Source organism: Tarenaya hassleriana, unplaced genomic scaffold (assembly GCF_000463585.1).
Source record: "Tarenaya hassleriana unplaced genomic scaffold, ASM46358v1 Cleome26, whole genome shotgun sequence".
Lineage (NCBI taxonomy): Eukaryota > Viridiplantae > Streptophyta > Magnoliopsida > Brassicales > Cleomaceae > Tarenaya > Tarenaya hassleriana.
In genome coordinates, this window is record NW_010965869.1 from 1,591,107 (window position 1) to 1,602,426 (window position 11,320).

Sequence of the window (11,320 nt, forward strand, 5' to 3'; positions counted from 1 at the left end):
TTGTGTGTATATATATATATATATATGTGTGTGTGTGTGTGTATGTATATCCCTCTCGTGCGCATAACAAAATTTAGTCGATCCATGACATTTGAATTAGTTTCCATTTTGCAATAATCGAAGCCATCACATTCCTAATGCTTTTGTCTCATGCGTTTTTTTGGTGGCATACTTTGTGACTATAAAAAGAAATACAAATTATAAACTATGATCAAAGCCATCACATGTGTTATTTTACTAATTTAACATTTAAATAGGAAAGTATTTAGCTGATTTTTTCCTACTATATTTGCATTACGTTTTATAGATATTTTTTATCTTATAATAAAAATATTTATTAATATTTTATATTTTAAAATTGGAAAGATAAGCATGAATTTATCCCCAAATTTACCTGTTTTAGCTAAGATGCTATAAATTTATTAATTAGGAATATAAGGTGCATGCATCTGATTTTACCTATTTTGCTCAGAGTTTTATAATATTAATATCTGTGTTTCACATAAACATTTAATAAAACCATAATAAATGTTTACAAATAAATTGAAATGAAGTATTATTTTATTATAATACTCGGGATATTTTTGGAAAAATATCTTGGACTTTTTTTGGAAAAATATCTTAGATATTATCTGTTGAAAAATAACTCGACAACATTATGATACATATATGGTATTATGGTTGGGATTTTGAGGACATATTTGCCAAACCAACACCGGCTCAAAAAAAACTAATATAATTTTATAAGCATTTCCCTTTCTATCCTCTTGTTTTTTTTGTTTTTTTTTGTCAAAATAAAGTGAAGTTTTATTTTTTTTTCGTTTTAAAGAAGAGAGAGAAAATATATAAAAAAACAAAAGATAAATATTTGGAATATGTAGAGATGTCGTCATGGTTCCTAAGCCCTAGCCCGGCCCGCAGATTTGCAGCCGGCCCACGACTTAAATAATTTGTAAAAACAAAATTCAAAAAGTTTATTTTTTCCCCAAACAGTTAAAACTTTTTTTAAAAATTCCCACGAAGGATACATTTGTCCACAAATTTATTTCTGTCCGCTCAGAATTATAATCTGAGCGTCAAATACACTATATTTGATTATCCAATTCCCATTCTCATTGAGTCGAATTCTTATACAATGAATATTAACAGCCCAACGGTTGGGGTATACCCATTATTTGAATACAAGATTCTGTGTCGTTGGAATCAAATCAAAGCCCTCGATCTCATAGATCATAATCGTCGATTCTAATGACTGAATCTTCATCCTTCAATCAATCCAGATTGAATCATATATAAAGAAAACAAATGGATATAAAATTCCTACAGCCGAAAAATCCAAAACGATATGATTATGAATATCATTGGGAAAAAATAGATAAAACTGAAAGATTGTTAAGAAAATGAATATTTTTATAAATAAAAATCGAATCCAAACAAAAACGAAAGTGAACTGAATCCCACTAAAAATTTGAATAGATAATTTTTAAACCGAATTCGAATCTAAATCCTAAATATCCACTGGTTGGGGTATTATGGCCTCAAAGCAATGATGAGCATGTGAATCTTTCCGGGAACAATCCGTTGGGGAATTGCTTCTGGTAGCGTCTTCATGTCCGAAACATAAACATTAGATTCTTCAAGTCCCCAATCTGTAGGAACTAGCAAGTTCCCAGGGACGAGGAAAAAGTAAAATATTGCCAACAAACCACAAAAAAAAAAAAAAAAAAATGAATGGCGCACCAAGATTGCAAGAGTAACTTCTTATTCTCATTTACATCCACAATTAGCAGTCCATATTGCAAATGATGATTATGTCAGGTCATGTAAAAGGAATATTCCAAATGCCAAAGTGAAAAAAAAAAATCAGAATCTTTGGAAGCCCGCCAATGATAAATTTTGAAGGGTTTGCCCAAATTAAGCGACCGGGGGACGGAGAACATGGTCCTGCGAGGTATCGACTGAAGCAGGAGGCATGAACTGCCACATTGCGAAACCCGGATAACTCGGGAACTGGACGAGCTTGTTTCCGGGAGCCTGGACTTGAGGAACTGCTTGAGGGTTTGGTAAGAAAATGGGCTGAGGTTGATGATGATGATGAGCCTTCACCATCTTCAGCTGCTGCTCGAGCTTCTCCTTCTCTGTTTTCAGCTTCTGCTTCTCATCTCGCAGCTCGTGTTTTTCCTCCTATATATAACACAGAACAGATCATATCGTTGCATGCTAATTGAGATCAAAGCCTTCGCCAAACAATGAGCAACAATGCAAGCTGGTTGGGTTTTACCTTCAACTCCTTGATTTTCTCCTGCAGGCTTGAATTCAATTCCTTAAACTTCTGTGCTTCGACACGTAACTCATTCACCATTCGAACTGCATCCATAAGAATGGTGGGTTTGTCTGTTTTCGAAGGCCTTCCATGCTCCAAGATGGAACTCAATTCCATAAACCTAATTATATGCCAGGCTTGTATGATTAACATCTCAAAGAGAAGAATGTGTGTGCGCGCACGCGTGTGTGTGTGAGAGAGAGAGAGAGAGAGAGGAGAAAGAAGGACAATACTTGTCATTTAACCGATCACGCCTCTGTTTCTCTCTGCATGCTTTCGAGTTAGAGCCAGTGCAAGATTCAGACTTAAGCCTGCAGCAATACAGGCATTTGCAAGAAATTTGTTAATTGCTCATAATCAGTCCAACATTGAGATATAAATGCCTCTCTGACCAGGCAGAGAAGAGAAGTTAACACAGATTTTTGTTTATGTTCTTTTCTACCTAAATCCTATATCTAATCGGTCTGTCATTCTAATATCGAGGTTTCACTAAAAATAGACATTTCTAATTTTGTTTCAACCTGCTGCACAATTAGCTAGACCCGCAGACAGCAATCAAAACAAGTCAGAGAGTGATAATAATAAGAATACTAAGCAATGGTTCATACCTCTTTCTAGAGGCTGGTTCATTTAACCCATCCAAATCACCGAGGAAGCCATCAATCTCAGCACTGTGAACAGAAAAGATAAAAAAAGCCCAGAGAAATCAAACAACCGCATCAAATCCACAAGTAGAAGATGACATCACAGTCCACGCACCATTGAAGTAACCCAAAGTCCTTTGTCAAAAACAACCAAGAACAGATCTTAAAACCGATGAAAGGAAACTGCTTCTGAGGGTGGACAGCCATTTAAACGTCCAAACGGATTGCAAACACTCGAGTGTTCGATAAACAACTTGGAAACAGAAACAGAGCAATACATTCGTGTTTCAAATTCTAAGTTCACTAGAACAGATTCTGGATTTGGTTTCTTTCTCCACAAGCATGGGTGGAAACTAGGAAACAGTCAATTGGGTATTTTCCTCTGATAGCTGAAGACAATTACTTAATGCCTAAGGAACTACAGCCAGCAAACACATTCAAACAACAATCATCAGCCTGTTGACTTCATCTCTTGAATTTCCGTCAACCAAACCAGAAAATCGAGGATGCTCACTACTAATCTCCATGACAAACAACGTCTCTAACGCAAACTTCAATCCAATCACTCGGAAGATCATAATTCTTTCCAGAATTGGTTCAGAAGGTGAAAGCTTGCAGGACGATATCACTCAGAACAGAATTCTAACATGATTCCTACGGATGATAAACCATCGAGCTCTATCACAAGCTATTCTAAAGATATGACAAACCCTAGAAAACCATAACAAACGAGAACCACTGAATCGAGTTCAAAAGAGAAACAGAGAAAGTTGCATGAATCGAGTTCAAGAGAGACCTGAGACTATCGGAGCCACTGATGAGTTCGATGGGCCAAGGGACGACGGAATTGTGAACGGAGAAGTCACCGTCGACCAAGTTGTAATCGCAGAACCAATTAGGATTCTCCGGGAACACCATTGTCCGGATTTTCCGGCGATAAACAAGAATCAGTAGCGGCAGCGTGATGCGCCGCCGAGAGAGATTGAGAGTTTTCGGAGTGAAAAGGAAACCCCAGAAAAGGGAGGAGGGGAATGTGTGGAAAACGGGAAAGTGAGATAGTGTGGAGATTTGCCCAATCAGTTTCGTGCTCTTTTTCCTCTAATTTTTATGCCTTTTCTTTTAAAATAAATAATAATAAAAAAATTGGGAACATTAACATATATGCTTTCTTGTATACTATTTTTGTTAATAATGCTTTTTCGGAATACTTTCTAATAACAAAAAATAGATTATTTGAATTAAGATTTAGATTTTAGAAATTTAGATATTTATGGATATCTAAATTTAATTATATTCTTAACTTTTATAGATATTTAGGATATATAGATATTTTGCATGCATCTTTACTAGCAATGTTTACTATAGTCGATTTTTTTAGTTGTTTCTATACAATAAAATGCATCACAGTTTTAGAAAAAAAATAATATCTAGATTTTCAGATGATGAAAAAAAATTGATCTTTGTTCTAACTCACCTCGGACCTAGAAACCATGCAGATGTTTCTCATTTTCTATTTTATGGTAATTATTGCTATTCAAATGAATTGAATAAATAATATAAACTTTTTAGAATTTTAAATATAGTAAAAATCTAAATTGAATAAAAATATAGTAATATAAAATTTTTGAGTTTAGTAATATATTATGTAAGGAAACTCTTGGTATTCTCTGATTTATTTTGAACTTTAAATTACCCGAGCATCTATAGTAGTATCCATTGATGACATTGACATATTTTGGATCGTATTTTGGGGGTCGTTGAAGAACTAATAAGGGAGATTGATTTGGTTAATATCAGAATGATATACAAATCAAATGGTTATATTTTCCTCAAAACACTGGAAAATCAAATCTGAATAAATAAGTAAACTGAAAAATAAAATTTTTATTAGTATAAAATTCATGATACAAGACAAACGGTTGTATATATAGGGGACGAGACACAAGAAGCGAGAATCTCTGGAATCCTAATTTTCTAATCACATGAACACCGATTGATTCAAATGCAAGAAACCCCCAAAACAAGGAAGAAGAAATCTAAGTATGAGATGCCCATTTCGGGGTTTAATCTTCATCAGCCGCTTTGGACGAACCGCCGGCCTTCTTGGGAAGAAGAAGATTATGGATGTTAGGCATCACGCCTCCGCTCGCGATTGTCACATCGCCAAGCAACTTGCTCAGCTCTTCGTCGTTCCTCACCGCTAACTGTATATGCCTCGGCACAACCCTCGTCTTCTTGTTGTCTCTCGCCGCGTTCCCAGCCAGTTCAAGCACCTGCAACCGAACCCAGTCCCCAAATTCTATTAACAAATGATTCTGAAACCGGAGGTTTACAAGAGGATTAGTACCTCTGCGGCTAGGTATTCGAGCACGGCGGCCAAGTATACCGGAGCTCCGGCGCCGACACGTTCGGCGTACTTGCCGGCTTTCAGAAAACGCGCGATACGACCTACCGGAAACTGGAGACCGGCTTTGCTACTCCTCGACGTCGCCTTCTTCGCTGTCCCCGAGCCTAGAGTTTTTCCGCGGCCCGCCATTGGAACAGTTCGAAAAATTCAGTGTTAACTGTACGAATGATCTTCGAGGAGATGGCGTCGGGTATATATTGTGTGGGAATCGGTTTCAATCGTCTTGAACCAATGGGAAGAAGGCACAGGGATCGGTGTTGGTAACCGTTAGAATGGATTAAAATCGACGGTTGATATTCGAGATCAAGAGTCTATTCGACACGTGCGGCGGAAAGAATTGACATTGTCAATTGACTGAAATACCCTTCATGGGCTTGTCATTGCAATGGGCCTCCGAAGCCATGTATTGCTTGAATATTCTCACCTCTCGCGGTAATGGATATATATATATATATATCCGTTAACTAAAATCATTTCAAATCCTCCGCATCCAAGCTTTATACAATTAACGGTTTTTATAAAAATATTTTTAATGTTTTGTTACTAGTAAATTATTAAATATTTTAAATTTTTCATTGAAAATGATTTTGAAAGATTTTACATAAAATTTTTGGTTAACATTCAATATCTTCAGTTAAGGTCGATTCATTTAGTTAACATTCAATATTTTCATTGAAGCGATGATGACGACTTAGATGATGTCATTTTTTTTGGGTTGCAAACACAATTGTTGGACCGATTTAAATGAGTTGAATAATTGTTAAAGAAAAATAAATAATTGGTATACTTTTTTTGTTTTTTTAATTATGAAAAACTCGAATCCAATTAGCCATATGATTATTTTGTACGACGAACGCAATGTAACCACATTTTTTGTTAACAATTATTCTGTTTAACAAATGATCGATTACATAAACAACTTCTTTCGTGTTCATTAATGGTGATTATTTAATATCCATAATGGCAACTCAAGCATTTATTTAGCTCACATACAAAAACTAAGACACAAATCGCTATGATTACAAACAAATATCCTCGTAATCGAATAATAAGGCATCAATTTAACAAAATGGTACTCGAGACATATATTAATGAGAACGTTTTCAAACAAAGATATATAGTTTTATCATTAAGCCCCCAAAATGGGGTAATATTATTCTTCATTAAACTATAACCATTAACTGTAAACTTTATAAAAAAAACTACCTTCAAGTGGGTATTAATTACTATATACAGAAGTCAAGCGCCAATTATTAGGAACTAGGGTAATTCCTAGTGAGAATACGTAAATCTGTTTTTAGAAAATAATAAGAAATAAATATTTAAAAAATAAAATCACATATATATTTCAATCTATCTTTTTATTATATTTCACATTTATATTTTGATTTGTCTACATAGAATCTATCCGAATAATACAGCAACATTCGAATCAAAATCTATCTAAAAAATAATCGAATGTAATTTTTTTAAATCAAATTAATTGAACCAAAATGAAAAATGAAAATAATTGAAAAAAAAACAAACGGAATAAAAATCTTGATAGAAAATAAAAATTCATTAATTAAAAGTGGTTTCGAACAGCAATCGAATAAAATATTAAATGTTGGAAAGCCAATATAAAAATTGAAGATGCCCAATTAAAAATGAATAATAAAGATCGAACAAAAAATAAACGAAATAAGATATAATCGAATACTAAATCCGAAACATCGATCTTACCTTATACTCACTAATCACCCTCGGCCATTCATATAACAATTACTGCACATTAATTGCAATTAAATAGTTCGATTTGATTCGCAATTTAAAATTGTTACAATCATGACATCTGACAAATTCTTGCACAAGGACATAAGAATCCGACATAGGAATAGAGATGGGTCCTCACTCCTACTTTATAATATAGTAATAAATATGCCCAATAATTTGTCACGCGACAAAATATTATTTTTCACGATTAGATATCGAAACTATTAACTTTTTTCCTTTATCATTTTTTCATTTTGCATTTGCTTAATTTCACGTCAAACAAATATGAAATCCATACTTTTCGTACGAAATCTTAATAATATTCCCCTAATGTACACCAACCATGGACAATCAAATATTTATCTGTTAATCATTATGTAATAATCGAATTCACATGGCCCAATGAAACCATTAAACTGTATCATTGGTTTTGTCTTTCAATTTTATAAATAATTCGGTACCATTATCAAATCAAATATTTTGGCATAGTAATTTTGACAAATGATTATCACAATTACCAAGCACAAAGTTTTATTAATATAACTTCATGAGTTACAGAAAATTAGTAAAATAAAAGCAGCACCACACCGTCAATTTATACCAAACCACTTGGAGCATACTCTGAATAGATTCAAGGGTTCATCTGTTTCTTTATTTAAAAAAAAAAGCAAATTTATTACATACTTCATCTTTTCTAAAATAATTATAAAAACTACCATTTAGTTATAAATTTATTGAATCTAATACAATATTATGAATAAAATATTGACCCCCGTATGCTAGGACATATATTTTATTTTTAGAATCTAATTTTAACAAATAAACATGTTTTTTTTGCTATGCTAGTCTCAGTAAATCTTATACCCTTTATTAGTTTATATTATTTTTCTTGAAAAGTGATGTTTTCAAAGTTTCCAAAATGACAAAAAAAAATAATTTAGAAGTTCATCGAGTATTCGTCTCGACTACGTCTAGAGACATATATTTTCATTTTCTTGTTTTTGATGATTTGTAATATATATATATATATATAAAAACATTTTGAAAATTGAATTGACCTTATGAGCACTCATTGACGATAAATATCTCCTCGATATCAAATCACAAATAGTAGTGTTCGGTTGCTTATGCGGAATTCATAATCAATTAATCAAATCCATAATCATATATATTTATATACACGTATATATTAACTGTGTGTGTGAAAAGTTATGTATAAATGTCAACCTAATTAAAATAATCGGGACAAATAATGATTTGATCTACAAGTGTTGGAGGGTGGGAAAGTCGGTGAAAATGGATGCACCCAAATCGTCGAATCATCTATACGATTGAATTCTCCTATCCTCTACTTACTAATTTCATGATGAATCTAGTCTTAGGTTTATTTTTTATTTTATTTTTTAAATATTTGGCAGGATATACAAAAAATCAACAAATATATTTATTTTCTGAACAAAAAAAAAACAAATTTCCTATGACAATCATACATGATTTAATATATATTTAATAATAATTTAATAAATGTCTAACAATGCTAACGTTTGTGGGGAGATCAAGATGCTACTAGAGGAGAAGGAAAGTACGGCGACGCTGTGATTGAAGGATATAAAATAATAATGAAACGAACAGCAAAGTGGTCAAAATTATATTTTATTAGATAGATGATAATAATAATAATAATAATAATAATAATAATAATAATAATAATAATAATAATAATAATAATAATAAAAGGTTTTGTCAGGTTGTGGCCAATTTAGACATTAAGACAGACTCCAATTTCATTGATATCTTCAGAGTGGAAGGCTTAGCTGGTCTCCCTTTTTTTTAACTGATTGTAAACGTCTCTGATCTTAGTGCTTCTTGACGGCGTATTATAATAATATTATATATATATATATATATATAATTTGAATATATCAAGAATAACATATAATTATATTTAAATATTATCTAATAAAAAACGGTTTGAAAATTAACTTTTTATAACTTATTGAATACTATTTGAAATATAATTACACCAAATAAAAAAACACTAAATAAAATCATTTTTTTCTTTCGAAAATATACTCGAAACCGAAATAAATTGTGAAAACAAAGGGATTGAATTCATGTTGTCTACTCATGACATATAGTATATAATCATTAGTCTGGTTTAAGGGCAGGCAAATGGTTCGTTTCCGACTTGATCGATGACTAAAACCGATATATTATATATTATGTCTGTATTATTATTTTTTTAATCATAGTATTTTATCACGTTGTACGAATCATCAAATTGAAGTCTATTTACTGTTTTGAAAGAAAAAAAAAAAGTCAGAAATAAAACCAAAGGGTCTATATATAAAAGTGAGATCACATCGAAAAACCAGTGTTCTATCTCCTATGCACCAAACATATATAACGTATACCCGAAAGACGATGATCATCAATACAAAAAGAGTGTTGAAAGATCTTGTCCGAATTCAGTTTAGACAAATCACTGTGCGGTTGACTTCGGAGGGTAAGAGAGAGAGAGAGAGAGAGATGACAGCATGAAGTGGGCGCACTGAAGAATGTTTGTACACAAGGTCTTGTGAATAACAAAATACGAGACAATAGACATGTTTAGTTGACCAAAACATAAAGAATATAGAGGTCATTGGTAGTCAGAATACGTCTCTTCACCAAGACGTCTTTGGGTTTCAACCCCCACATGTTCTTGATCGATCTGTTTATAAATTAGGGTTACAAGTAAAGTTAATTAGAATCAAACTAAACTGGATTTTAATATGTTTCTTTGTATTCTCATTGCAAACCCAGTCGAATCGATATAAACAAAAATGACAAAATGGGTTCACTTCAGTCGAACTTTTTACAAACTCGAATCCGAAATAAGTTGTGAAAACGAATGGATTGAATTCATGTTCTCTCCTCATGACATAGTATATGTTATGTCTGTATTATTATTTTTTTAACCACACACCATCAATAATAATATGAGAAAGCGCAAGTTAGAGAGAGAAAGTTCTCTCACGTCTCTCTAACACTGGTCCCCACTTGTCTTCCCACCTACCGCCCCCACCGGCCGGTTTAGCCGGCCGGAAAAGCACTATGCCGCCTCGTTTACGATCCTCATCTGCACCTCCCTCCCCTGGGATCCTCGGACCCCCCCACCCCATCACAATCTCAATCTCAATCCCTCTCCCTCTCCTTCTTCCATCTCTCTCGATGAACCTAGATCTACCGCCTTCTCCCTCAAATCTCCTAATTTTCCAGTCGACCATGCCGGCTGGCCAAGTGTAGCTGAAAGTCAGCGAGTAACTCACCCAAAAACTCAAGTCCTGGTAAAACCGGGTCAACACTCCCCCCCACCAGCTCGCCGAAGCTCTTCTTCGTGCCCACCAGCCCGGCACCAGTCAGATCTCGGAGCCGGCACTGAATCTCAGCAAATCTCAGCCGAAAGGCCAGATCTGCCTCTCTCCTCTGCTGCTCAGACTGTCTCTGGCTCGGAGAAGCAAGCCTCGGCCCCACATGGACAGCCACTGGTACCGACAGTTCTGAAATGGAGCGAGAAGCTGACGGCTAACATCTGCACCCTTAAGCCCACTGGTACTCCCAAGTTGCACACGACTGGTATACCTCTTATCCCAATACCGCTAGCATCTATCACGGATTCGGCGGAAGAGTGGAAGGAATTGTCATAGGACAATTCTATGGACTACCGCCAACGATTGGGAAAATTGCGGGCATCATAAATTCGATTTGGTGCAAGAACGGGCCCCGAATCAAAATTCAGACCATGGGAAATGGCATGTTCTTGTTCAAGATGCCAACACCGGCATCCAAGCGGCTCGCCCTGAGCAGGAAAATATGGCATGTTGGGCCATGCCCGCTATATGTCTCAGAGTGGTCACCGTTTCACGATCCAGCGAAACCCCCATTGACAAAGTTCTCCACCTGGATCTCCCTTCGAGGCATACCCCATCAGTTGTTCAATTTTGACTGCCTCAGTCGCCTGGTGACTGGCATAGGCACTCCAATTTACTTGGACAAGGCTACGGCAACAAAAGAAAACCTTACAGTGGCCCGGATATATGCCGAGGTCGATGCAACATCAAAGCTGCCGCACAAGCTCGCAGCAAGCCTCCCCACAGGTGATGAGGTAATAATTGATGTCGAGTATAGCTGGCTTCCCCCCCCCCCCCCGGG

General features: G+C 34.8%; 3 protein-coding genes across 3 annotated transcripts in view; 1 reads left to right on the plus strand and 2 right to left on the minus strand.

Annotated features, from left to right (window-relative positions):
• Nucleotides 1–1,723: 1,723 nt before the first annotated feature.
• Nucleotides 1,724–3,885, minus strand: LOC104816916 (transcription factor bHLH115). The gene is made up of 5 exons (XM_010545946.2): nucleotides 3,764–3,885; nucleotides 2,932–2,994; nucleotides 2,557–2,634; nucleotides 2,282–2,444; nucleotides 1,724–2,184 (listed from the first exon to the last, which is right to left on the minus strand). Exons 1-5 carry the CDS (start codon nucleotides 3,883–3,885, stop codon nucleotides 1,915–1,917), a joined length of 696 nt encoding a protein of 231 aa, XP_010544248.1. The 3' UTR covers nucleotides 1,724–1,914.
• A 951-nt stretch (nucleotides 3,886–4,836) lies between these two features.
• Nucleotides 4,837–5,536, minus strand: LOC104816917 (histone H2A.6-like). The gene is made up of 2 exons (XM_010545947.1): nucleotides 5,315–5,536; nucleotides 4,837–5,240 (listed from the first exon to the last, which is right to left on the minus strand). Exons 1-2 carry the CDS (start codon nucleotides 5,501–5,503, stop codon nucleotides 5,031–5,033), a joined length of 399 nt encoding a protein of 132 aa, XP_010544249.1. The 5' UTR covers nucleotides 5,504–5,536; the 3' UTR covers nucleotides 4,837–5,030.
• Nucleotides 5,537–10,910: 5,374 nt separating this feature from the next.
• Nucleotides 10,911–11,320, plus strand: part of LOC104817082 — a 4,382-nt gene continuing 3,972 nt past the window's right edge. Inside the window, exon 1 of the mRNA XM_010546161.1 lies at nucleotides 10,911–11,265. Within this exon, the coding sequence (XP_010544463.1) occupies nucleotides 10,911–11,265 (355 nt within the window). The remainder of the gene's footprint in view (nucleotides 11,266–11,320) is intronic.

What these genes read in the sequence shown, in the direction of transcription:
- LOC104816916 (XM_010545946.2), bottom strand. Translation starts at nt 3,885, where the DNA reads ATGGTGTTCCCGGAGAATCCTAATTGGTTCTGCGATTACAACTTGGTC. An exon ending in GAACCAGCCTCTAGAAAGAG is followed by an intron (nt 2,635 to 2,931) that starts GTATGAACCATT and finishes GTATTGCTGCAG; the next exon opens with GCTTAAGTCTGAATCTTGCA. An exon ending in CGTGATCGGTTAAATGACAA is followed by an intron (nt 2,445 to 2,556) that starts GTATTGTCCTTC and finishes GCATATAATTAG; the next exon opens with GTTTATGGAATTGAGTTCCA.
- LOC104816917 (XM_010545947.1), bottom strand. Translation starts at nt 5,503, where the DNA reads ATGGCGGGCCGCGGAAAAACTCTAGGCTCGGGGACAGCGAAGAAGGCG. An exon ending in TCGAATACCTAGCCGCAGAG is followed by an intron (nt 5,241 to 5,314) that starts GTACTAATCCTC and finishes GTTCGGTTGCAG; the next exon opens with GTGCTTGAACTGGCTGGGAA.